The following is a 26,642-nucleotide window of genomic DNA, read 5'->3' on the forward strand; positions in this document are numbered from 1 at the left end:
GCGGCCGCTGTGAGCGCGGCGGCGGCGGGGCTGCGCCTCTCGCCCCGGCCGGGGCTCCCCTCCATTGTTCCCGGGAGCGGCGGCACCGCGCCGCCGCCGCCGCCCGCGGGGCTCCGGTGAGTAACGGCCGCGGCTCTCCGCGGGGGGGGCGGCACCGGGACCGCGGGGCGTCGCTTTGTGCTCCGCGGGGCTGGCTCGGGGACTCGATCGGGGGACGGGGCTCCGTCGCGGCCGAACCCCCCCAGATGTGCCTCGTTGCCCTGGCGGGGCGGCTCGACGGCGGCACCGGCGCGGGGGAGGCTCTGCTTTGGGGGACCTGGGGGTTTGCGGGCACCGGGGCCGTCCGGTGTGCGGGAGTCGGGGGCCCCGGGGCCGCTCCTGGAGTGCAGCCGCTCGGCGGGCAGCAGTTTCGGAAGGCGGCGGATCCGAACCCGTCCATCGGCCGAACCGAGACTGGAACACCCCCACAGTCCCGACCCCGAAACCCCTCTCGGCCGCGGGGGAGCCTGGCGGGAATCGGGGGCCGTTTTCCGAGTCGCTGCCTGGCCCCTTCTTCCCGAAAAGTACCTGAGCGGGAGCCTTGCGGCTTCCAGAAAAAGATGGAGAAGGAGCTGGATTTGGTTGCGTTTCAGTTTTGGGTTCCCGGGGCGGTCAGCGGGAATGGAGGCGCTGGAATATCGCCGTCCCAGAGCTGGTGCTTCCCTTTGTGTGTCCGGGCTGGTGGGGCTCCCGGAGCCGCCGCATCCCAGCGCTGTGCCGGGCTCTGGGAGCCGCTCGTCCGCCCACGGCGAACGTGCCGGGAGTGCGGTGAGACGGCGGCGACACCTGCGATGGCGGGTGACCGCCGGGCCGGTGCGGTGGCCCTCGGCACCGGGAGCGTTTGATTGCAGAGGGGTTTGGTTATGGTTTTTTTGAGTTCTGAGGCCAGGAGACATAGATGTGGCCGCTGGCCTCGTGTGAGGACGGAGCAGAGCGTGTCCGTGTTCAGGTGACGCCGAGGAGCTGCCTCGCCGTTCCTCCTCTGCCCGGACTGCTGAGTTACTGCCCCGTGTCCTGGATCACAGCTGGTCGGGGCAGCTCCCTCCCCGGCAATGTTTAAACCCAAACAGTTCAGTGAACCCAGCGGCTCACGGGGAGGAACGGTCGGGCTTGGAGGCTGCCGGGTCCCGGCCAGAGGGAAACTGGGGCTGTGCACAGGCGGAGGAGGTGGTTTGCTCTGGCTGGAGCTCTCCGGGTGCCGACAAGCTGGATGCCAGCACAGAGGAGCGGGGCACAGGGACGGCCCCCCCGCCCAGGGACGCCGCAGGAGCGTGGGCCCTGCAGCCCCCTGCTCTGGCTAGCAGCCATCTTCCCCACTCAGGAGCACTTCCTCCCTTAATCCCTGTGCTGGCTGGCATGCACTGCTGCCTTTTCCTTGTGTTGCTGCGAGAGGATTAAAATAAATCACCCCTGCCCCGGCAGGGCACAGGCACGAGTGGTGCCGGGGTGAAGGCAGCCAGCGGGAGCATCGTCTGGGCTTTTCCGCACACGAGGTGCCTGCCCTGGCCGTGCAGGAAGGGTCACTTTCAGATGTGAACTGGAGCTCCTTCTTTATTTACCCACCTAAAAACATAATCTGAGCCAGGAGCCGTATTGTCTCCAGCCCCAGGTGGAGCCCCCCAAGTCCAGGCTGCTGGAAGGGGCCACTTGCTGATGCTTATCCCATCCCAACAGTCCAGTTTTGTGCCCCTTTGGGGACCTTCTGCTTCTGGACATGATGGCAAATGTGTGTCCTTGCGCTCCCAATGGCTTTCCTTGAAGGAGCGGAAAGCAGTGAAAACCCCATCCAGCTCCCTCCCAGGTTGGGTAATGGGTCTCTGCCCCTTCCAGAGGATGGCAGGCTGTGACCGTGTCCCAGTGTCCCTATCCTTGACCAGTCTTCTCCCAGAGCAGTCAGGGTACCAGCCCAGTATAGATTTTCAAGTACCAATGGTTGTTCTGTAGATCTGAAAATCAAGTCTTCAGGTAGGGAGGGATCCCTGAGCGTGAGGATGCTTCTAGAACTGATATGGTTTTACAGAGATCTGTGGGTGAGGCTGGGCCTTTCCCTGTCCTTTCTGCCCCATGTCCCAGGCTCTCCCACCACTGGATGCCCGCCCACAGCTCGGTGCTGGAGATGCCCCTGGTAGCCCTAGGTCCTGGCGGCCAGCTGGGAAGGGTTAACATGCTCTGTAGGCTGCACAGTTGGATATTTATTTTTCCAAGCATGTGTCTGCTTTAAGCATTACAGTTTTTCCCTACAGTTCCATTTGCAATTGTGTTTGCTTTTTATTTCAGCAAATACTTGGTTCCTGACCCGAGCCACAGGTTGGGGCACGGAGTACTGGGCGAAGGAAAGGCTTCAGTCCTGTCGCCCACAGATTGTGCCTTTGGCGTGTCCTTCTTCCCCAAGGGCAGCTGGAGGGCTGCTTTTGTTGTACTTCAGAGGAAAAGGAGTCTCTTTTCATGTGTTTTGGAGCTGGGGGGCATGTATGCCAGGCAGGGTGGTCTGCTGGCAGTCACCACCTCCCCTCCTGAGGGACAGGGACTGTGCCTGGTTGGGCACAGTCCCCCACCTCAGGCTCCTGATGCTGTGCAGACCCTGGAGCTGAGCTCAGACTCTTCTCCCTGTTGGATTTGGCCTGTCCCTCTTCTTTTCCTGCCTGCTGTGTTCCCCACTGGCTGCTGGTGCCAAGGCAGCCTGGCTGCTCTGGCGTGGTGAGTGCCAAGGGCCATCTCTGCCCCAACAGGGAGGCAGAGGCCAAGGAGCCCCCAGCCCCACCAAGCCCGTGGCAGCAGCCACCCCCCATCACATCCAGCAGCACGGGCACACAGGGATCAGATCGGGGCTCCCCTGCAGGTGTCACAGGGCTCCAACCCTGGCTGGACACTCTGCTCCAGCACCAGCTCCTGTGTTTGGCACCTCAGATGCATTCCAGAGATGAGCCACAGGACAGGAAGGGGCTTCCCCACTCAGAACCACTCAGCTCAGAACCGTGGGGTCCATCTGCTGTCCGAGTGGGAAGGTCCTGTCTGTGCCACGTCCCTGGGACAGCTCAGCCCTGTGACTCAGGGGTGTGAGAGATGCGAGGAATGAAAGTGCAGCCCTCAGGGTCCCTGAGGACAGTGGGGGAACAGGTTGCACAAGACTCCTCATGGACACACTGGTGTGCAAAGGCAGTGTGAGAACATCTCTCGTGGTCCACAGGGAGCATGTGCCCCCTGAGGGTGCACAGATGGGTGCAGGGTTGTCCATCACCACTCTAAAATAGCTCCGTGGGTGTAATGGCTGGTGGTAATTGCAGTTTTGGAGGCAGGTCTCTGAGGGGCACTTAGCCCTGGCTCCTCTCTAACTGCTTCCATTTTTAGTTGTTTGAGTCCACCTCAGAGCAGTAAATTGCAGTGTGCTGGGGCCACGGGGAGTGGGGACAGTGCCCAGTGCCTGGCAGGAGCTGGAGACCCACCCTGCCCAAGCTGCCATCCTCCCAAGCAAATGGTTTCCTGTTGGGATTTATATAAAAGCTGTATAAACACGGAGAAGAGCCATGCTGTTGTTTGCACAGGTAGGAGCACTCTCCCCACTTCCTTTCCTCCTTCCCGTGTGGACACCAAGGAGTCATGAGGGCAGGTGTCTTGGGGTTCCCCAGTCTCCCCTTTTCCCTTGGAAAGGAGGAAAAGGGTCTGTGCTACCTCTTCAGCATCTCTGAGCACTGTGATTCCTTTGGGTGCTGCTGAACCTGTCCAGGAGGAGCGGGCAGGATGTGTCCCGGTCCTGCTGCCCTCCAGCAAAGCCATGGCTGCTGCGCACTCCCTCACTGCCCTGGGAAGCCAACCATCTCTGTGTGCTCCTGCTGGGTCCTGGCACACTTCCCTCTGTTCCTCCCTTCCTCCCAGTGACCCTCTCAGCCACGGGACAGCTCTGTGCTGCCGAGTGATCCCTACGCCATGGAAATATGCTGCTGTCAAGCCCCTGAATCAGCTGGAAGGCACCCGCTCCGAGGTGTATCTGGAGAAGGGCTCTGCTGTGCGCGAGCCAGCACTGACTCATTTTTCAGGAACTGGAGGCACTGGGCTCCCCTCCATCCCTCCATCCCTCCCCTCGGCGCGGGGCCGGCTCGGGAGGCCCACGCAGACGCTCCGCATTAGGGCATGTTCCGGGGAGCATGTGCTGTCGATAAACAAAGCCACTGAGAGACAGAAAATAATTTCCAGAAATACCAAAGACTTTTTTTTTCCCCCGTCAAAGAATTCCACCTCCCCCTTCCAAACCCTGATAAATCCTGAACATTCGATAACTATTTCCAAGCACTACCCAGTGCCTGGGAGCGCTGGTGTTGGAGATAATGCCAATGTTTGCTGAGCACCCTTTTCCCTGCCCAACTCCTTCTGTCAATAGTTTGGGTCCCAAATATTCCTGTGCCAGCCAGAGCCAGAGCAGTTGGGCAGGAAGGAGGCAGCTGGAGCCCCCACAGCTACACCCCAGCTGGGCTTCCTTTGGGTGCAGAGGCTCTTTGGAGGATCTGAGCCCTTTGGGGCTTGTGGCTGCTCAGCCCATCCCTGGGGAAAAGGCAGCACTCCGGGCACAGGGAGCTCAGGGTCTCGCTCTCTCACTAGAGCAGGAGAGGCAGATGCCAGAGCTCTGTAGTGCGTGGGGAGGATGAGTAGCGGTTTATTACTCACTACGATTATTACTCACTGTTTTTAACAGTGTGTACTTCAGCCTGACGCCTTTCGGCGAAAGGAAGCGCCTGTTCCCGCGGCAGGTTGGGAACGGCACCGCACGCAGCAGCGGGGAGCACACGTCCCCTGGGAGAGGAACCGGGTGAGCTCGGGATGCTCTGCAAGGGCTGTGGGGCCTGGAGGCACAGCTGTACCCCGGGAGGTGCCTTGGGAAAGGGTTTGTGGGGTGGTGTTGTCCTGTCCACATCCTGGTCCTTGTAATTCTCCCAGAGCTCCTGCTGCCAGCAGCGCCCTGGCCGGGGCTGTGCGGGTTGTGCAATGCTGGGCAGGATCTCATCGGCGAGCGCTCCGGCAGAGCCCGCGGGACCATTAGCCATGGCCAGTGTCGGGACCTCATCCCAGGCTGCTGCCGAGGTGCAGATGTGGCGCGGGGGTGGAGCACAGGGGCTTGTTCCCATCCACACGGCTCAGAGCAGTTGGCCGGGGGCGGCTGGGTTCGGGCTCCAGTGTCCTCCTGGAACGTGTCTTGGAAGAGCTCCATGCTCCTGGCATGGTGAGAAGGAGGGATGGTCAGAGGGAAGGAGGAATGAAGGCCATGGAGGGCACACCCCCACAGCATCCTGAGGCAGGCTCTGCTGGGCCTCCCTGTGCCAGAACCCAGCTCCAAAGCTGCTCTGCATGGAGCAGTCCCCTGGAAAGGGATGGGGACCTGAGGGGATGGGTGAGCTGGAGAGCCCAGCGTGAGAGCTGGCAGGGACGAGAGCACGTTGCAGAATTGGCTGTGGAAGCTGGGGGATTTCTCCCCAAACAGCCACTTCAAAAACAGCTGTTGATGGAAAGAGATCGGCCGCAGCTGGCTGACCCTCCGGCTCCTTTCTGTGGGGGTGGCTGCTATGTGCCCTATAGATCCTATAGGGAATGGAGGGGGCTGGAGTTTGCAGTGAGATCTGCTTTGCTGGGGTGGATGGTGGCACAGACAACATCTGATTTTGCTCTGGATAAGGGATTTCCCTCAGTGAAGCCATGGGTCAGCAACACCTGACAAAGTGCAGGAGGAGGAGAGCAGGAATCTCCCTTTCTTTAACCGGCGTTAATGTTTCTCTCACCATTCGGGGAAATTTTGCTGCATTCGGTTCTGCTTCACCAGCAGTTTCACTCTTGACACATCAGCGCTTTTGCACAGGGAAACATAACCCTGCCAGTCAGTGCCAGGTCGTGTCAGGCGGCTGAGGGGTCTGTGGAGACCTGCCACTGCAGTCTGGGGACATCCCGTGACCCAGGGACATCCTGCTGTCTGGGCTGGATGCAGGAGGAACATCGCCTGTCATGGCAAGCGCATCCCACCGTGCAGCCGTGCTGGATGGTGGGATGTGGGGGAGCTGGCCCTGCCCTGACTCTGCTTTCCTCCTTTACAGCTCATAGGGGCTGCCAGCCCTGTGGAGACCCCCCTGCGCCCGCCCGGGGCCAGCCTGGGGCCCCCATGGAGTGGGAGTTGCGGAGCCCAGTCGCCGAGCAGTAGCTGCAGCAGTGGGATGTTTACCTGGCGGTGCCTCATCCTTTGGGCTGTGCTGGTCGCAGCCGCGCTCTCCGCTGCCCGGCCGGCCCCCACCCTGCCCGACCAAGGTAAGAGGCACAGCCCGATGCAGCCGCACCGGGAGCCCCCGCTCCTCATCCTTTGTGTTCCTCTTGGGCGACATGAGCTGGTCTCCCTGCAGCAGAGGCAGAGGCTGGTGTGTGCTCCAGCCATGGTGCCACCAGCACGTCCCCAGTGCCACTTGGGGTGTCACCCGGCTGCCTGAGAGCTGGTGCCTCTGGGGACATGGCACATGTTGTCCCAGAGTGGTTTGTGTGGGCACAGAAGTGGGTGTGTGGCTCCAGCAGTGCCTGGAGACATTTTAAACCTGGAGAAAAATTATGACATGCCCCGACCTGTTGGTTTGGAGGAGGATACAGAGCCCTGGGGGCTGTGTCCCCCGCTGGGGTCACTCCATGTCATGGCTTTTGTGCCCCTGTGAAGATTTATAATCCGGGACGTGTGTGAGGCTGCTCCCACCCTGCCTGGCCCCACTGGGGTGATCCTGGGCTCAGCTGGTGGGGTCGAAGATTGGGGTGCAGGGTACTGGTTCAGCTTTAGTCGGCTGGCAGTGCTAAGAATGAATGCACCCAGCAGAAACCCTCGGGATGCTCCAGTGTTGCTCCCAGCTGGGAATGCCTAAGGTGGGGCTCAAAGCCAGGGCTGGCTCAGGTGATTTCTGCAGTCCAAATCTCTGCTCCACTGGGGCTGGGGAGTGCACAGCCCCTGATGAGGACATGCCCTCCCTCGTTATCGTTGCTGTCCCCCAGGAGTAGTGCAGAGCTGGTAGCAGTGGCCAGGGGTGCTCCTGCCTCAGCCTGGCTCAGCTCTGGAGTGTGGGGGCTCAGCAGATGGGCCAAGTGGGTCGCCTGGCCCTGGGCAGAGTTGGCCCTGGCGGAGAGCCCTGCTCCGGCATGTCAGAGCCTCGGCCCGCGGTGAGGCAGAGAATAACCAGACCTGGCAGTGCTGCGCAGGACTTCGACTCGCTCCTTTTGGTTCTAATTACCCAAGAATGTCTGGTCTGTGGGCACTGCTTTGCTTTTTAAGACTCGCTCCCCCTTCTCCCTTCCTCCCAGCAGAACCCTGAGAGGCAGATTGCTGCTGTGGCCAGCATGGGCACGGTGGTGTGTGGTGCCCCGGGGTCCCCTGAGGGCTTGGGGTGGGAGCTGGCAGCCGGGAAGTGACCCCTGCTGCAGCCGCACCAGCCCCAGTGGGAGATGCCTGGGTGATGCCCTTGGCTCCCAGGGTTGGCACCTCTGGAGCAGCAGGTACCCTGGTCACAGGTCACCCTGTGAGGTGACACCCCAGGAGACAGCTGGAGCCATGAGCGGTCTCAGGGGAGCTGCAGCTCCAGAGAGGAGCCTGGGCAGAGCTTCACTCACAGGGACCATTGCTGACATTTTTCCACTGGCGTGCCTGCTCCCTGCATCTGTAAACAATGTGGTAGACAGTGGTAAACATGTTTTTCTCAGGAGATTGCTCTGCCTGGAAGAGGTTTCCTGGCAGTGTTTGGGGTAAGGATGGCTCTGTGCTGCTAGGAGAGCAGCACCTGCCGCCCCAGCCCCAGCTGTGGCACTGGGAAAGGTGTTGGGGTGTTCAGGCTGAGGGAAGCTGATTGAGCACAGGTGAATTTTGGGGTGCATGAGGAGCCCTACAGCCCCTGGAGGGTTTGGGAGCAGCGTCAGGCGGTGGCAGTGGAGGAGGAGAGGTTGGAGAGGAGGGAGCTGGTTCCTCGCCAACCTCATGCCAGGGCTAACAATAACCTCTGGAAACATTTCCCGACACGGTTCTCACCAGGGCGGCCCAATTAGTGCCACAGCAGGAGCCCGGCTGGGGCAGAATCCGTCCCTTGGCTCGGGAGCCGACTGGTGGGAACACAATGTTCCCAGCAGGACGTGTGGGATGGGAAGAGCCAGTGCTGGGCCGGGACCTGCAGCCAGGGCTGAGCCACCAGCATCTCGCAGGGGCAGGCTCCGACCCTGCCCCAGGGGTTCTGGGGTCCCGTGGGCTGTGGATGGGGTTCAGCTCCCATGCCAAGGGCCATCGTGTCCTGGGGGCCAACATCTCTGTCCTTCCCCCATAGCACTGTGACACAGGAGCATCCCCCCATCACCCTGGGGGCAGCAGCGGCCGCACTCGGTCCCCTCCGTGGTGGAGGCAGCAGCTTTCCTGGACTTTGTTCTGGATGTTTATGGGGTTTCAGTTTACTCCCGGTTCTGAGGCAGCTAAGCTCCCTTCTCAGGGAGGAGTAATCCCCCACGGCCGGTCAGCGGCCTGGCCTCATGTGGAGGGGGGTCCAGCTGTGGCCCCCCTCTCCTTGTGGTGTGGGAGGGAGTTTGGGAGCTCTGCTTCTCAGGGGCTCCCTCCCGGTACCAAAAAATCTGGAGCAAATAAAATATTAACGGGCACTTACTGCGTTTTATAGTTACTTAAATTTGGAGGTGGTGAAAAAACCCTGGTTAAGGGAAAAAGCCAAGAAATTTCCATGCGCAGCCTCTGTCCCTCCCTTGCACAAAGCTGCTCTTTGTCTCCAGGTTAAATAGAAACCTGCAGAAAATTGCCAAGGTTTTTTTCCCTCTCTCCTTGTCTGCCATTGTCCCAGCCGCTGCTCAGGCATCTCCTCACAGGGGGCTGCCGTGGCCCTGCAGGGGGTGCCGAGTGGCCGAGCAGATTTTTGTGGGGAGCCGTGTCCTGGGGGGGTTCCTGCCTTGGGCAGCTGGTTTTGGGGCACACCGAGCCCCAAAGCTGCCCCAGTGCAGCAGATACTTCCCCGGGGGGTGCATCTGCTCTCCAAAGCACAGGGGGTTTGGCTGCAGCCCCCTCCCCGTGGGGCAGGGGCCAATGGCTGCCCCATTTCCCAGGGCTGCTGGCTGCCCAGCTGGCCACAGGCTTAACCCCCCCCGGCCATCTGCGGGGCCAGCAGGGGCCCTGGCTCCCGGGGCTTTGTTGTCCTCGGCTCATCCAGGGGGTCTTGCTCCACACCCTGCCGGAGCCAGAAGTCCGGGGCAGGCCATGGGCTCAGCCCGGGTAGCTTGGGGGAGCCCAGCATCCCCACAGGCCGCACCTTTGGCTTGTCCCCGCTTCTTCCCAGGGCACTGCTGACCCTCGGCTCTGTCCCTCTCCCCATTTCCCTGCTGTCCAGTCTCCCCTTGTTTTTGCAGCTCTGGGTGTCTCCCACCCAGTGCCTCGGGGAGCCCCAGGGGATCCCATTTGAAGGCGCTGACTCCTTGCTGGAGCCCCAAGAGCAGCCCAGAGATTCCCTGCCAAGGCTGCAGCCTCCTGCGCTTCTGCTGTTGATGGCAGCAGCCCAGGACTGTTCCCGGAGCTCAGGGGGCCCAGCAGCACCCCCAGACCCCGGTGTTGCAGCCGCCCAGTCCCGGCTCCCGGAGGCATGGCTGTGTCCTCCAGGGCATCACGCCGCTGCCGTCCCCTCCCAGCCTGTGGGGCCGGCATTGTTCCGTCCTCCCGCCTTTCCACTCGGATGCTGTCACTCTGGCCCTTAATTGAGGAGGAAAAGAAGAAATATGAGTCTTTGGGAAAAGCAGCCGTGCTCTGCCAGAGCCTGGGCTGTGGAGCTGTCCCAGGGTGAGCGGAGCCACGCCGGGGGGAGCAGGAGGGTCCCCGAGTGTCTGCGGGCTGCCAGCTGTCGAGCCCCCCCTGTGCGACAGCCTGGGGCTGTGCAGGAGGGATGTGAGCAGAGGAACGGACACCCAGCTCCGGCGGTGAGCCAGGGCCAGGCAAAGCCAGCCAAAAACTGGATTGGGGTGTTCTCTTGTGACCCCCGTCTGTCCCATGCCTGGTGGGAGCTGGTGGAGAGGTGTCTGTGCCCCAAGCCGCTGCCTCCAGGGCTCTGAGCCGCTGCGGAGCTCTGAGCATGGCCGGGGGGGGGCCCGGGGAAAAGGGGTGGGTTTATCCTGACAGCTTTGCAAACTCCCAACAGGCCTGTTAATTAAGTGCTGCTTCATTTGCAGTGCAGGCTGGGAGAGCGGGAGGGCCTGGAGCGGGACATAAATCCCGCTCTCCCTGAGGAGGAGGCATCCGGGGAGCGGAGGGTGGGTGTGGAGAAGCCCGCGGCCCCCCGGGCTGGCTCGGACAGGAGGAGCTGGGGGTGCCCTGAGCAATCCGAGAGCCGCGCGTGCCTTGAGCCCGCGATGCTCATCTGTTGGCATCTCCCTGCTGCAGCCTTTCCCTGGAGCAGGGGATCCAGGGATCTGCACGGCTCTGGGAGCAACTGGGGTGCTGGGATGTTACCCTTCGGGACATGCCCCCGGCACAGCCCGGGCTGGGGGCACACGGCAGGGTGAGGAGCTTTTTAAATCAAAAAGAAGCCAATCCCCACGTCCCGGTGAGCGCTTCCTGTTGGGATTAGTGGGGCTGCCGGGCATGTGTGCGCTTTTTCTTCAGGAAATACCTTCGGAAAGCCCCGCTGGGGTCTCCAGGGCAACCGGCGCCTGCGGCTCGGCGCCCCCCGCCCGCATTGTCCCCGCGCCGCTTTGTTGGCCCCTTTATTGCCATCGTCACCATCGCCATGGCCAGCGCAGCCTGTGGCTTTCACCGCTCGGAGGGTGCACCCCGGGCTCCCCGCTGTGTGTGCCCAGCCTGGGGGGCACAACGAACACGTGCAGCTCCTGTCCCCAGGGCTGCCCCATGTCCCTGTCCCTGCTGTCCCTGTCGGGGGCTAGCCCCGGGGGAGCCAGTGACAGTTATATGCCCTTGGTGACATTCTCCATCTGCCCAGTGCTTGCTGGGCTCGGCTCCGCTCTCGGCTCTGTTTCAAAGCTGGAATAAAGTAATAAACCCGCAGCGACTGTCCCGGCCATGGCACTGCGCTGCTTCTGGGGGTGCTCACGGAGGCACCATCAGCTGGGGCTGCCCCTCGCCTCTCTGGGGACCTTGGGGCTCCCCACGGGCATGAGCCCTTCTGTCCCCTGGGATGGGACAAGGCCTGTGGGACTGGTGTTGCTTTGCTCTCCTCGCTGTCACCCTGTTTGCTCAAAGGGGCTCTGACCGACCCCAGAGCTCCCAGCTGGAGTGAGGACTCCCACTAACCGACCTTTGTGCAGTGCCAGGAGCACCCAGAGCCTCGGGGATGAGAGCCAAGAGTTTGTCTGGCTGATGAACCTTTGGAGAGGCGGCCCATGTGGGCCTGGCTTGTGCCCATGGGGGGCAACTGGCCAGGGGCTCTGCCATGGGGGGTCTCCATGGGGCTGTGCTGTGGGGCCGTACCCAGTGCTGTGGTTTAGGTTACAGGAAAGCAGAACGTGAGACACGGATGTATCAGTCTAATGAGTCCAGCAATCATTAACCAAAGTGGAGGCCACGCCAGTGCCACGGCTCACACCAGCAGCTCTCAGTGCCCCCGCTGCCATCCCGGTGCCATCTGTGCCATCCCGGCAGCCACGGTGCTCTCTGCATGCCAGGGCCATGGCGCTGTTCAAGCGCCGCTCCCGCCGAGAGGCTGAGCAAACCTGGACATGCTCATTAGCCTGTGAATTCCTTCCCAGGCCGTTCCCACCATGCTGCGTTTTCCGCCTCATCCCAAGTGCCAGAGAAGTGCCGTGGGTGACCGAGAGCAGGTCCCTGCCGTGCCCTCTCCCTCCCCTCTCCGTCCATCACCTCGACACCTCCGTGCCTCCCAGTCATGCTGTTGATGCAAACCAGCTCTGGCTCTGTGGGGCTGCAGGAGGGGGCTGGAAGCCTTGAAAGGGGATCTGGCCCCTCACCCAGGGGTCTGAAAGAGCAGTGGGACTTGCACAGGGTACCCAAGGACCTGTGGCCATTGGGAAGGGACCCTCCTGAACCTGGATCACTGCTTCCTCAAGCCCTGGCTTAGGCTGGGGTCCCCCAAAATTTTCCCCCATCCAAAGACCTTTTCCATGCCAGGCTGCCTCTGCACATTCCACAGGTGCAGCTGTGGGGTGCTGGTGGAGCTGGAGGCCAGGAGGAGCCACCACCCGGGTTTCCCTGCAGGGTTATTCCGTTCCATAGGGAATTTTGTTGGTGCGTGGGAAGGGGCAGAGCTGGGAGCCAGATAAGAGCAGATATGGCTGCAGCACTGGATTCCTGCTGGTTTGGGTTTTCATGGCTGTTTGTTGCCCACTGACCTTGCTCGGTGTGAGGAGGGAGCTGGGACAGGCAGGAGGATGTGGCCTTACCCAGACCTGGGGTGTTCAGACAGACAGGATGGGATGTCACTGCTGCTTTGTGAGCCTTCGGAGATGCCTGTGACTAATCACTTGAAACACAAATCAGAGCTGTGAGAAGTGCCCGTCCTGTGGGAGAAAATCAGGGGGAAACAGGGTTGCAAAGTGAGACCCTTCCCCACCACCAAAGGGGCTCTCATTGGTCTTCCACATTAAAATGTTTTGTAACCTCTCACGGATGAGCTGGAGCCCTGGCATTGGTATTACAGCAACTGAGGAAAGGGAATTCTTCCCCATCCCACTGTTTTCCTTCAAGTGCTGAGCAAAAGAAAGAGGAGAAACTCTGGAGCTGCTCATGAATGTTTTTCCCATGAAGCTTCTCATCAGTCCAAGGCAAAGAGAAGAGGCCAGAAAGTGAAGTGCAGGTCACGGTGTGGTGAATCAGTTCTGGAGAGCTGAGGTTTCGTTTTTGGCCGTACGGAGTGGCTGTTGGGTGCAGGGAGGAGCAGGGAGGAGCGAGGCCTCACTGCCGGTCCTGGCCCTGCGCTGCCTGCACACCCTGGCTCCTCTCGGGGGTGTTTTATGTCAGTAGAGACCCTGTGTCACTCACTCCACAGCCACTGGCCCATGGCAAGCTGCCCTGCGGCTGTTCAGGGCACATGTGAAGAGCCAGGAGCAGAGGTTGTTCTTGTCTTGGGCACCCAGAAATCCTGAGGGGCTCAGCCCTCAAGCTACTGATTGGCTGAAGCTTGAATGTTTCCTGGCTGTTTCTGCTGCATTTGTTGGGATTTTCCAGCCCAGTCTCTTGCCCCTGAGAGCAGCATCTGCAGCAGTGCCCTGTGCCCCTTCATGCTGCTCCCTCAGCATCCTGATGGCATCCAGCTGGCCAAGAACAACTGGACACACATTACTGGGAGGAGACAGAGGTCAAGGGGTGCCTGAAGAGTTGGGCTCTGGAGCTGTGCCCGCCAACCCGTGGAGCTCAGTCTGGGATGACGATCACACTGCATCCACCCACGTCATCACAGGGAGCCTCAGCAGAGCTGTAGCAGCCTGAACCCTTCCTTGGGCTGTGGAATTGGAAGAGGTGATTTGAAACCCAGCATCTTCCCCAAGCCTGGGACCAGGACCCACCCATCATGGAGGGCGGTACTTGAGGACAGAGCCCTGGACACTTCAGGGCTGAGAGAGATGAGATCATGTCACAGCAGGATGGAGAGAAAGGATCTTTGTGCTGCTCACACAAGTGTCACCTCGGGGAGCTGAGCTCCCCTGCCTGGGAGTGCTGTGGATGGGAACGCCATGGCCAGCACCTGTCTGGCCAGAGCTCCCTGGGCTGACCTGTCCTGCCTCACTCCCTGCCTGCTGTCCTGCCTCAGCCCCCAGCCCCTGCCCTTTCATCCCTGCCCCGCCGCGCTCTAACCAGGGTGAGGGTCCTGGTGCCATGGGGGCCCTGGCCTGCTTTGCTGGCTGCCCGCTTGTGGTGGTAGGGATCCTGAGACCCCTGCAGTGTGGTAGAGCCATGCAGGGATTTGGGATGCTTCTGGGAGAGGCTGGATCCTGCCGTGCAGCGGCACTGCCTGAGTTGTCACAAGTTGCCTGATTCTCCCCCGTTAGGAAGCCTCTGCCCTGTCACGCTCCATAAGAGCCAAGAAGGGTGAGGGCTTTGGAACTGCCCAGGCACTGAGCAGGTCCTGCTGTGGAGGGGAGCACTTGGTGCTGCTTGGGGTGCTCGCAGCCTCTGCCTCTGCCTCTCCTCTGCTCTGCTGCTGCCGCCAGCTCCATCCCCTAGGTGCTGGGGTCCCCGGTGCCACAGTGGGAACATTCCAGCAGCGGGAGCATCTCAGCAGCGCATGTTGCCTCATTAACCAGGCCGCAGCAGCAGCAGCAGCATGGTTTTTCTTTGGTCTCTATTCCTTTTCTCCTTTTTTTTTCTCCTCTCCCCTAACTCCTCCAGCTCTGCCCAAAGCAAAAATCGAAGTGGAGTCGTACTCAGCCCACCCCGGTGACCTCCTCCAGCTGCGCTGCCGGCTGCGGGATGACGTCCAGAGCATCAACTGGGTGCGCGATGGCATCCAGCTGGCTGAGAACAACCGGACGCGCATCACCGGGGAGGAGGTAGAGGTCAGGGACGTGGTGCCCGAGGACTCGGGGCTCTATGCCTGCATGACCAACAGCCCCTCGGGCAGCGAGACCACCTACTTCTCCGTGAACATCTCAGGTTCGTAGCAGCCCCGGCTGTGCAGGGAAGGGGCAGCCGCGGGGCCGGGCTGTGAAGCAAGGAGCAGGCTGCCTCTGCGCGCCCCTGCACACCCCTGCACGCTCGCCAGCACACACTGGCCACACGCGGTGAGTTTGGGGCTGACCTGCAGCTTGCGGGTGCCCGGAGGAGTTTCCAGTGTGGTGCCGTGGCTTCCTGGCCGCTGCAGTGCAGGGAGAAGCAGCGGAGGTCATCTCACGTTTATCTGAGGGGGCAGGGGGCTGCAGGGCCGGCCCAGGAGGGGCACGTGCTGGGTGGGAGATGCGGTCTGCACTGGTGTTAATGGAGTGTGAGGCTGGGGAGGGAGGAACGCTCGAGGTGGGGACACATCTGTGCTCACGGGGTCTTGGCTGCCACCCCAGGGGTGTTGGTGGCATCGGATGTGGGGTGAGGAGCTCTGGTCACCTCTGACACCAAATCTCTTCACGATGTCCATGGCTGCAGGCACAAGGATGGTGGGCTCTGCTGGCCCTGGCTGTGCTGGGGACTGTGCAGAGTGTTCCCTGAGATCTCCATGCCCCTGCCAGGCACCAGCACCGCCCTGCCCTCCTGCCTCACCAGGCACAGCCCCTGCCACCTCCCCATGACGCTCCGGTCCCTCTCAGCCCCACTCACAAAGGTCCACTCACACACAGATACTCAGCAGGGCCATCGCTTCTCTTGCAGACGCTCTCCCCTCTGCGGAGGATGATGATGATGAAGATGATTCCTCGTCGGAGGAGAAGGAGGCAGATAACACCAAGCCGAACCGTACGTGCGAGCTGGGTTTGCCCATGGCGCTGCCCTGTGGCGTGGCAACGGGAGGCTGGGCACACACGAGCATCGCCCAGGGGTGGGACAGGCAGCCCAGGGCACCCGGCGGTGGTGAGGGCACAGTGGGGACAGCAGGTCTGGGTGCAGTGGGTGAAGCAGCTGGGTCAGAGCAGGGAGTGTGCTAGCATGGCTGCACTGGGGTCACCACTGCTGGAGCCACGTAAGCCGAACATCCACGCCACAAGGAAAGGGCTGCTGTGGCTCGTGGATAATGCCCTGTGTCCCAGGGCTCCCCTCCCTGTTGTAGCCAGGCTTGGCTGCTGGCATCTCCCCAAATTCCTGTCTCAGCCCTGCCCTGGGCATCCTTGGGGTTACTCCAGGAGCGGGAGGCTGCTGGGTTTGGCCGTGCTGAGCCCTCCCTCTGCTCCCCAGAGGCCATCGCTCCATACTGGACCTATCCCGAGAAGATGGAGAAGAAGCTCCACGCTGTCCCTGCTGCCAAAACAGTGAAATTCAAGTGTCCGTCGAGTGGGACGCCCAACCCCACCCTGCGCTGGCTGAAGAACGGCAAAGAGTTCAAGCCTGACCACCGCATCGGGGGGTACAAGGTACAGGGGCTGGGGCACTGGGGGAGCAGTCCCTGGCTCTGCGCACCTCGAGGGCTGGGGGCTCGTGGGGAGGGGGAGGACTGGGAAGGGGCTCTGCGGCTTAAGAGGCACCAAGCCCCCGTCCACACCACCCTGGCAGGGGCAGATGGGCCCCTCTGACATTCCTGTTTGGGAGTGGCCCTACAGCAGTGACCTGCTTCTGGGTCATGTTTGTACCAGCTCAGCCCTGGGGGAGGGGGCTCATGCTGAGGAGCCCGCCTGGCTCGGCCACCTCCCCCTAATCCCCTGCCGAGGACAGGGGTCTGGCCAGGGACAGGGGTCTGGGCATCCGCAGGAGCCCTGGGCTGGAGGAACTCCTCCATGCCCAGCAGTGGTTGGTGGAGGCTGCACCAGCACCAGGGGTGTTCCAGCCCACATTTGGGGGCCACATTGTCTTCCTGAGCTGAGGAGGAGCTCAGTGCTGCTTCCCCAGCACCCACAGCGGAGCCAGGCTGCAGATGCTGCCTGTGTGGGATGGTGGCTCGGCTTTCCCTTCTCACAGCTCCAGTCCTGCAGTGGGGCTGCTGCTGCTGCAGACGAGGCCCATGGGAGGACCAGCATCCATGCCACAAGGAGCCACAGCTGGAGCCAGCAGTGACAGGGCTGGCTTTTGGAGAGCCTCCTGGTGCCCCATGGCCAGAGGGGTCTGGGCAGTGCTCTGCCTGGCAGAGCCACTGAGACTCTCCCAGAGGGGATGTACTGGGTCAGCAGCACCCACAGAGTGTCCCGGGTGCAGCACACCCAGGCTGCACCTGCCCACGGGCCAGCACAGGGCCAGCTGGCCGTGGGGAGCAGTGGGGGTCCGAACCCCAAGGCCAGCCGGGGAAGCAGCTCTTGCAGGAGGAACAATGCTGGTCTGTTCCCTCCACACACGGGGGCCACCAGAGAGGGGTGTCCCCACACGCCAGGCGAGCCCATCGCGCTCGGCTCACAACATCTGCTTCTCGGCACAGTTGGCTCCGTGGCCAGGCTGTCCTGGGACAGCTGGGAGCAATTACGGCCCCTGTGTAGGGAAGGAGAAAGGTGACCTCAAAGGGAGATTTATGCCCTGCCCGTGCCGGGGGTTGAACCAGCTCCGGCATGAGCAGGACCTGGGGCTCGTGCGTGCTGCACGTAACCAGCTCTGTGCTCCCCCTGCCCCCAGGTCCGCCAGGCCACCTGGAGCATCATCATGGACTCGGTGGTGCCGTCTGATAAGGGCAACTACACCTGCATCGTGGAGAACAAGTACGGGAGCATCAACCACACCTACCAGCTGGATGTCGTGGGTGAGAAGCACAGGGCTGGGGGCTCACCCCACATCCTCGTCCCCCCAAACCTTCCCCAGCAGGAACGGGTGCTGCACCCTGAAGAGACGGGTGGGTTGTGCTCCCAGGGAAGGGGCTCGCCCACCATCCCTGTGGCCACTTCCCACCCCCGTGGCCTCCCACCCCGGTGTGCACGTCTGCTCCACAGCGGGCAACGAGCTGGCCAGGCAGAAGGTTCACCCCACCCCGTTCTGGGGATTTTTAATTGTGGTGAAAATAATTTCATAGACCAGACAGAAACTTTTTCTAATCGCCTTATTAGCCATAATTCCCAGCTGGGAAGGCTGGTCTGAGCAGTTCCACATGTGGAGCTGCTCTAAATGCCAGTAAATGAACCATTAAAAATGTGATTTAATTTGATTACACTGAGCAAACTGAAGGGAACAGTCAGTGAGGTGAACAAAGGGGTTTGTTAATGCTGACTCACCACGGTGGCAGCCACTTTGTTAAGGGCTGGGGCCCTCCATAGGTTTGTTTGACCTCTGACCCCTCCCAATAGGTGCTGATGTCCCTGTCCCCACCCCGGGGTTTCACCTGTCCCCTCACTGGGGTTTCACCTGTCCCCCCATCCTGGATGTTCTCACCCCACTGCAGGCAGGCTCCTGGGAAAGGGGACACCAATGCTGTGCTGGGTGCACTGGTATCCACCTCAGCCAGGGGTCCTGGGCATGGGGGGCTGCAGGGTGCACCCGAGGATGGGCAGCAGGGCACCCCAAACCCCATTGTAAGGTGCCCCACTCCTGGTCCCGCAGAGCGGTCCCCACACCGGCCCATCCTGCAGGCAGGGCTGCCCGCCAACAAGACAGTGGCCCTGGGCAGCAACGTGGAGTTTGTCTGCAAGGTGTACAGCGACCCTCAGCCCCACATCCAGTGGCTGAAGCACATTGAGGTGAACGGCAGCAAGATTGGCCCCGACAACCTGCCCTACGTGCAGATCCTGAAGGTAAAGCCACATGCCAAGTGGCTCCAGCCACAGCCCCCGGCTTCCCTGTCCCTGGGGCAGGAGCAGGGCGGTGGCAGCTGCATGGATGGGCCAGAGGAGTCACCTGGGCCTGGGGACCACCAGCCTCGGGGCAGCTGGAGCCCCAGAGCCATCACCGGCCGGCAGGGAGCAGGGGGCAGGGAGCAGGGAGCAGGGAGCAGGGAGCAGGGAGCAGGGAGCAGGGAGCAGGGAGCAGGGAGGGCTGTCCTGTGCTACGGCTGTGCTGGCTCTGTGGTCCCTTTGGAGCTCTAAGGGCACACAGCACAGGGCTGGGTGGGCTGTCCCGGGGAGCGAGCACGGCGCTGGAGTTGGGAGCTGAGCCCTGGATTGTCCCAGTGAGAGCAGCCCGCTCTGCACCCCAGCAGTGCCGCTCAGCGGGCAGACTGGCCACCAGTCCAGCTGGTGTTCCTGCTGTGGCAGGGGGTCACACTGGGTGGCTTTTAAAGGTCCCTTCCAGCCCATTCTGTGACTCCATGCAGCCATCCCCAGCTGTGCCCCTGCCCACTGGGACGCAGGGGGAGCAGGGTTACACCCCCACGCCTGCCTGTTCCTTCCTCCCATGACCCCCCGTGTGCAGCAGCCCCATCCCTCCCACCCAGCTGTGGGTGTGGGGGCAGCAGCCCCTGCCCCCCAGAGCCGCTGCCGACCCTCCGGGCGCTGCTGTTGCTGAGCACATCCATGTGACTCCATGTTGTTGGTCTGTTCCAGCACTCGGGGATTAATAGCTCTGATGCGGAGGTGCTGACCCTGTATAATGTGACAGAGGCGGAGAGCGGGGAGTATGTTTGTAAGGTTTCCAATTATATTGGCGAGGCCAACCAGTCTGCGTGGCTCACTGTCACCAGGCCCCTGGCCACAGGTAATCGGAAGAATGCCTGGCGGTGGAAAACAAAACTCTGGGCTCTCTTGTTTCTGCTGTGTTTCTGGTGCAACAACCATGGAAAAATACCCAGTGGGGCCGGCTGGGCGCTGTGCTCTGTGTGTGTTCCAGTGTCTCTGCTGTGTGCTGATGTCTTTCTTGTGTCCCGCTGTCTCTCCTGTGTGCTGCCCTCCCCACTATGCAGACACCAGAGCTGCCCAGGTCCCTGCTGGGCCTGGCACCAGTGAACCCGGGTCTCTGAGGGTGCTGCCGTCAGGCCAGTCCAGGCACCGAAGGCTGGCACAGTGCTGCGTCCCCTGTCTGTGCTGCCCTCCCGTCTCCGTCCTCCCGTCTCTGTCCTGTCTCTGTCCTCCCATCCCCATTCTCTCATCTCCATCCTTCTATCTCCATCTTTCCATCCCTGTCCTTGTGCCTCCCCACGTCCCCCGAGCCAGCCGGCCGGCTCTGCCTGGGCTGATTTCTCCATGCAGCCCATCGCCAGCATGTTCGGATGGGCAGGACACTCAGTGTGGTGAAGGGTTTTAACCAGCGTCTCCGTAGGTCCGCCGGGATGAGTGGTCATCCCGAGGGTCTCTCTAGCAGGTCTGCAGTGGTCTCTGTCTGCTCCCCGGGGGTCTGGCAAATGAGACTGGGCTCTCCCTCCTCTCTGGCCTCCTCCCAGAAGATCTCATGTCTTTTGCTTCTCCGTTTTTTGCTTCCATTTTTCCTTCCAGACGGCTGGTGTTAACACGACAGACAAAGAAATGGAAGTCCTTCACTTAAGGAATGTCTCATTTGAGGATGCTGGGGAGTATACATGTTTGGCGGGTAATTCTATTGGGATCTCCCATCACTCTGCATGGTTGACAGTTCTCGAAGGTATATACTTCTCTTCCTCTCCCTTTCCTCCCTCCTTTCCAATGTATGCATTGTGGTCCGGGAGAGAGCCCTTCCCGGCCCCTGCCCTGTCAGAGCGGGTCAGCATGGGTGCTGCGGGGCTGCTCTGCAGCTGGAGCAGGATGGGGCAGTGTCCCCCCACCCCTGTGCCCCCCTCCACCCCAGTTGGGGTCTGACCCCCGCTCTCTCCCTGGCCCAGGCAATGCATACCCGGGGAACTTAACCAGGGCTTGCTCCCCCGGAGCAGGACGGTCCAGCACCCCCGGGCCAGGCCAGGCCAGTGCTACGGGCTCAGAGGGGCACCGGGGGAGGTTTGGGGGTGCTGGCAGCGCTGCCCTTCTGCCTGACAGGACCCGGCCTTGCCCTGCAGTGCAGGACCGTCCAGGGGCTGTGTGTGCTTGCGCTGTGGGGACGGCTGCCCCGTCCCCATTGATGTTGCTCCTCAGTATCAATGCATGGACCAAAGCCTGATAACAGCTGTGGGAAGGTCTTTGGGGTGCTGCGTGGTCATTGCTTTCCAGCCAAAACTTTCCCAGTTATCAGCCACTGCTTTGTCAGCCAGGTGTGCTCAGAGGTGGGACAGGAATCTCCAGCTCCCTCTTACACCTCTCTCTGAGGCTCTGCTCTTTGGGGGCGTCAGGCTGGGGGTGCAGAAGGTGCAGCGGCAGCCCCATCCTGCCGGATTCACCACGGACTGTGGCACATGGCTGCGGGCTCTGAGCTGTTCGTGGCTCCAGCACCACCTCAGCCACCAAAGCAGCGTCTGTGGGGTCCATTCTCTCTGCCGTCCCAGGCTCCCACAGCAGGTCACTGCCACTAGGGTGCCGCTGGCTGCTCTGTTGCGAGGTCTGCCCAGTCGTTTCCAGTAAGGCCTGGACTCCCACAGCCCTGGACACTGCCAGACACCCCCTCCCATCCCACGTGCACAGGGTGACCCCAGATCCTGAGGCACCTGCAGCTCCCAAACGTGGGCAGAGCAGCTGGGACAGAGACCTGTCCCCGGAGGTGCCCATGGTGTCCTGTCCCTGTGGGGTGACTCAGGCCCTGTCCGCCCACTTCCAGACTGTCCCAGTTGACCCCATCCCACCCTGGGCCTCCTGCAGATGTGATGCAGGCATTGCTTGGCCATGGGGATGATGAGCTGGGGGCTGCTTGCACTCCTTCCCTGCCAGGGTGGGTGGGCAGCCCCCAGTCACTGGTGCACCAATGTCCGCACTGAGCTTGGGGAGGAGCCAGGGGCTCCCCCAGTGCCACTCCCTGGGGCTGGTGGGTGCTAACAAAACACCCTGTTCACGCCGACCCAGCTATTGAAGACACCCCAACCATGATGACATCTCCCTTCTACCTGGAGATCATCATCTACTGCATCGGGGCCTTCCTCATCTCCTGCATGGTGGTGACCATCATCATCTACAAGCTGAAGAGCACCACCAAGAAGACAGACTTCAACAGCCAGCTGGCCGTGCACAAGCTGGCCAAGAGCATCCCCCTGCGCAGACAGGTAACAGAAAGTAGAGAGGGGGTTTGTTTGCACCTACTGCCCCTCCTGGAGCCCAGCCCTTCCCAGGGGATGTGGGGGAGGAGGAATGGGATGACCTGGGACCATCTCACCCTGCTGCACGTGCCACCCACTGCACCACCAGGGTGTGGCATGGGATGGGGACTGCCCGGGCTGTGCCTCCGATGGCAGCACAGTGATGGGGGGGGGGGCTGCACAGCTCCTCCTCATCCCCCCTTGACGGGGCTCACAAGGAGAACCAGGAGGATTTACAACAGTTTAAGGTTTGAGCAGAGCGCGGTACCCACTGAGGAGATGGGAGAGCTCCCAGGCTGTGCACTTTGGGCTACAGCATGGTGGAGAGTCATTAAAAATTCCACCGAGGCGAGCAGCACTGACGAGCACACGGGCAGGGTGGGCAGGGGCCTGTGGGCAGGGGCGGGTGTGAGGGCTCCCATCACCATCTCCCCCCCGGGGGCAGCCAGCCGCGGGCCCGGGCACTGCGTGAAGGTAACCCACGGTCCCCCCACAGGTGTCGGCCGACTCCAGCTCATCCATGAACTCGGGCGTGATGCTGGTGCGGCCCTCGCGCCTCTCCTCCAGCGGCACCCCCATGCTGGCCGGCGTCTCCGAGTACGAGCTCCCCGAGGACCCGCGCTGGGAGCTGCCCCGGGACAGGTGAGGTCCAGCCCTGCCCCAGTGGGAGCTGGGTGAGGATGGTGGTGCTGGTGCTGGGACCAACCTGCTGCCCCTGCATGGGGGTCTTCTCCCACCAGGCTGATCCTGGGCAAGCCTCTGGGAGAAGGGTGCTTCGGGCAGGTGGTGCTGGCAGAAGCCATCGGCCTTGACAAGGACAAGCCCAACCGTGTGACCAAGGTGGCGGTGAAGATGCTCAAGTGTAAGTGGCAGCGAGAAGGGTGGTCCTGGCATGATGCCACAGCCCTCGCTGGGGCCCGGGGTCTGCAACCCAGCCTGGCACCCCCTAACTGCTGCCTTCTCCACTTCAGCCGACGCCACGGAGAAGGACTTGTCTGACCTCATCTCTGAGATGGAGATGATGAAGATGATTGGCAAGCACAAGAACATCATCAACCTGCTGGGAGCCTGCACACAGGATGGTGAGGATGCGTGAGCAGGGAGGAGGTGTCCCCTCTGCCACCCCTCCAGCCGCTGTCCGCTGGGAGGGGCTGGCCTGGCACCCGACTCTGTGCTCCAGCCTCTCATCACAGCGTCCCCTCAGGACCCCTCTACGTGATCGTGGAATACGCCAGCAAGGGCAACCTACGGGAGTACCTGCAGGCGCGGCGGCCCCCGGGCATGGAGTACTGCTACAACCCCACCCGCGTCCCCGAGGAGCAGCTCTCCTTCAAGGACCTGGTCTCCTGTGCCTACCAGGTGGCACGGGGCATGGAGTACCTGGCCTCCAAGAAGGTGAGGAGCTCCCAGGAGGCTGTGGTGGGATGGGGCAGCTGGGCCTGGGGGATGCACCCTTCCCTCCCCACCCCACCCATCCCGTCGTGGGGAACCATGCAGTGGCTTGGGGGACCAGCTGACGGTCCCGTGCTCGGTCAGTGCATCCACAGGGACCTGGCAGCCAGGAACGTCCTGGTGACGGAGGACAACGTGATGAAGATCGCTGACTTTGGGCTGGCCCGTGACATCCACCACATCGATTACTACAAGAAGACAACAAATGTGAGTGGTGTGCAGGGGCTTTGTGGGGTGGGGATGCCAGGGATGCTCCAGTCTGTGCTGGGAGTGCCACATGCGTGCAGGGCTTACCCCCGCCCCAGGCTCCCTCACAGCCTGGTGGCACGGAGCCAGTGTGGGGTTTTGTGTCTCAGGGTCGCCTGCCAGTGAAGTGGATGGCTCCTGAGGCTCTCTTTGACCGAATCTACACCCACCAGAGTGACGTGTGAGTAGTGCCTGCTGGGGAGATGCACGGATGGGATTGGTCTTGATTTAATGAAATTACAATTGGTGTCAGCCAACCAAACATTCTGAATCCAAATTGTATTTGGTGCTGGGACTCATTTATCCTGCAAAGTCAATTGAAGCCATGGATGGTTGTTCCTCCCAGCAAACCAAGCTCTAACCGTACCCAAACTGGGGCCCAGCGGGGTGTCAGCCCCCTGGAGCTGGTGCCCCAGCATCCTCCCTGTGTTCCCAGGTGGTCCTTCGGGGTGCTGCTGTGGGAGATTTTCACGCTGGGTGGGTCACCCTACCCCGGCGTGCCCGTTGAGGAGCTCTTCAAGCTGCTGAAGGAAGGTCACAGGATGGACAAGCCCAGCAACTGCACCAACGAGCTGTGAGTGCAGTGCTCGGATGGGGAAGAGGGGCTTGAAGTCTCTGAGTGCCATTGCCTGGCCCAGATCATGGGCTGGGGCATGGAGGGTGATGGGCAGATGTTTGGAGTTACAGTCCCAGCAGTTCCCAGCCCTGCAAAACCATCAGTCCATCAGATTTGCAATAATCAGCATCTCCCTCCACTAACCCTTGACAGGAGGGAATCCCAGAGTGACCCCAGCACAGGGACCAGCCCACACTGTGTCTGTCCTCCTCCCCAAACAGCCCTAGGTCATGAGGGCAGGCGGGAGAGTTTCCCTTCCTTCCACACAGGGGATTACCCTAAATCCCTGGAGCAGCATCTTCATTGGTCCCAGCCTGAGCACGGGGCCACATTCCTGGTGCTCCTCTGCTCCCATGGGTGGGGTTCCCCAGCTGCTTGCCCTGGGCTGAGCCCTTTCCTCCCCCTGCCCTCGCAGGTACATGATGATGAGGGATTGCTGGCACGCCGTCCCTTCCCAGAGACCCACCTTCAAGCAGCTGGTGGAGGACCTGGACCGGATCGTGGCCATGACCTCCAACCAGGTAGGAGAGGTGGCACCTGGGGGAGGTGCTCCTTGGGGGCTGCCCAGTCCCCTCCTGAGCCCATCCTTGGGGTTTGTCCCTCTCAGGAGTACCTGGACCTCTCCATGCCGCTGGATCAGTATTCTCCCGGCTTCCCAGACACCCGCAGCTCCACCTGCTCCTCGGGAGAGGACTCTGTTTTTTCCCACGACCCGCTCCCGGATGAGCCGTGCCTTCCCAAGTTCCCCCCTCAGCACAGCAACGGTGGACTGAAGCGACACTGAGGGTGGCACTGCCCGGGGTGCCGTGCCATGCTGTGCCACACTGTGCCATGCCCGTGGACGCTGCCTGCACAGCCTGGTCTTGCTGAGCTGTTGCAGAAAGGGTTCAGAGACATCCGTAGCATCTCACATAACCAAAACCACCCACCTCCTGCCAGCTTCTCCTGCCACCTCATGTCAGCTCTCCACAGCCCAAAGGGTTCGGCTCCAGTGTTTTTATGGCGTTTCCTCCTTCTGTTTTTAAACCTCTTTTCCATGAATTCTGTGCTTGAGTATTCCCACTTGGTTGAGCTGAAATCCTCTCCCGTGGGCAATGCACGGCCAAAGAGCCAGCTGGGCATCCCGGGATGGCACATCCTGGTAGGGCACAGAGAGCCGGGCTGGTCTGCAACTTGGAGAACTTGATAAGCTGGGAGCAGCACCCGGTTCCTGCGGCTGCACGACATAGGAGCCTTGGTGTGCTGGGTCCCCTGGTGTGCTGGGTGCCCTGGTGTGCCAGGAGACCTCATGTGCCAGGAGCCTTGGTGTGCTGGGTGCCCTGGTGTGCCAGGAGCCTTGGTGTGCTGGGTGCCCTGGTGTGCCCTAGTGTGCCAGGAGCCCTGGTGTGCTGGGTGCCCTGGTGTGCTGGGAGCCTCACTGGTGTGCCTGGAGCCTTGGTGTGCTGGGTGCCCTGGTGTGCCAGGAGCCCTGGTGTGCCAGGAGCCTTGGTGTGCTGGGTGCCCTGGTGTGCCGGGAGCCTTGGTGTGCCAGGAGCCTTAGTGTGCTGGGTGCCCTGGTGTGCCGGGAGCCTTGGTGTGCTGGGTGCCCTGGTGTGCTGGGTGCCCTGGTGTGCCGGGAGCCTCACTGCTGTGCCAGGAGCCTTAGTGTGCCAGGAGCATCAGTGTGCCCGGAGCCTCGCTGGTGTGGGGCTCCCTCTCTGCCCGGGATGCTCCGGGGCTGGTCCTGCAGCCCCGTGGTGCCAATGGGCTTTGCTGAGCCGTGCCCAGCACAGCCGGGGCAGGAGCCACAGCGGGTGCAGCACCCAGCACTGCTCAGAGGCGCCCAAACCCACCTGTGCTAAACCCAGAGTCCCGTGTACATAACGAAAAATATGTATAAATATGAATATATATTTACATGTCTTTTTAAAAAGGGTTGTTACCAGAGATATACCAGTTTGGTAGGAAGGTACTAGTGGCTGGTAGATATCAGTTGCTATAAAAAAAAAAATCATATATTTTGCTATTTTTGCTGTTTTTATTTTTTTAAATTATGTTCTAAACCTATTTCAGTTTAGGTCCCTCGATAAAAATTGCTGCTGCTGCTTCAGTTTTATATGGGGTTGTATTAAACAATAATAATAATGTGTCGATGCCTTTTGGGAATCCGTTGTCATTACGTGCCTGACCTTGCCCTGGCCCCGCGTCCCCTCCTCTCCCTCCCGGGGCTCCGGCAGGGCTGGGGCCGGCCAGTGCCCGTGGCACCACGTTGATGTGCGGGGATGGGGCACCGCTGCGGGATGGGGACGGTGCCCTGGGGGAGAGGGCTGCTGCCCCTGCCCGGCCGCCATCCGCCTTTGGGGAGGAGCAGGGGGCCGCGGGTCCCGCTGGGCTGCGGGGCGGTGCCGCGTGCCTCCAGCCCGGCTCGGTCCAGCCCCGCTGTGCCCCGGCCGGGGGACGCGCCCCCCGTGCAGCCCCCGCTCCCCGGGCGATGCCTGCCAGTGCCTTACCGGGGGAGCAGCCTCATCCCAGCTCTGCCCGTCCGTGCTCCCCGGGCTGTCCCACTGCCTGAGTTCTGCTCCACCTGCACGGACGGGGCGCTTCCCTGGCCGGGGCAGGGGCCACCTGTAACCCCTCCCTCCCTGCCACTGGTGTCGCGACGCTGGAGCCAGGCCGCTGTTACTTGAAAAGTTTAT

The 26,642-nt window shown here is 61.6% G+C and overlaps 1 protein-coding gene across 2 annotated transcripts; it reads left to right on the forward strand.

Moving 5' to 3' along the window:
- FGFR1 (fibroblast growth factor receptor 1) lies at window positions 1-26,642 on the forward strand. 2 transcript variants are annotated; one of them, XM_082298235.1, is made up of 18 exons: window positions 1-116; window positions 6,114-6,321; window positions 14,372-14,635; window positions 15,341-15,424; window positions 15,860-16,035; window positions 17,219-17,342; window positions 18,134-18,324; window positions 19,957-20,101; window positions 21,424-21,620; window positions 22,150-22,295; window positions 22,394-22,515; window positions 22,625-22,735; window positions 22,858-23,048; window positions 23,190-23,312; window positions 23,462-23,532; window positions 23,788-23,925; window positions 24,383-24,488; window positions 24,575-26,642. In XM_082298235.1, exons 2-18 carry the CDS (start codon window positions 6,231-6,233, stop codon window positions 24,749-24,751), a joined length of 2,457 nt encoding a protein of 818 aa, XP_082154361.1. In that variant the 5' UTR covers window positions 1-116; window positions 6,114-6,230; the 3' UTR covers window positions 24,752-26,642. The 2 variants fall into 2 exon arrangements, with proteins under 2 accessions (XP_082154361.1, XP_082154362.1); XM_082298236.1 differs by lacking the exon at window positions 14,372-14,635.

This window comes from Coloeus monedula (assembly GCF_965178545.1).
Source record: "Coloeus monedula genome assembly, chromosome: 28".
Classification (NCBI taxonomy): Eukaryota; Metazoa; Chordata; class Aves; order Passeriformes; family Corvidae; genus Coloeus; species Coloeus monedula.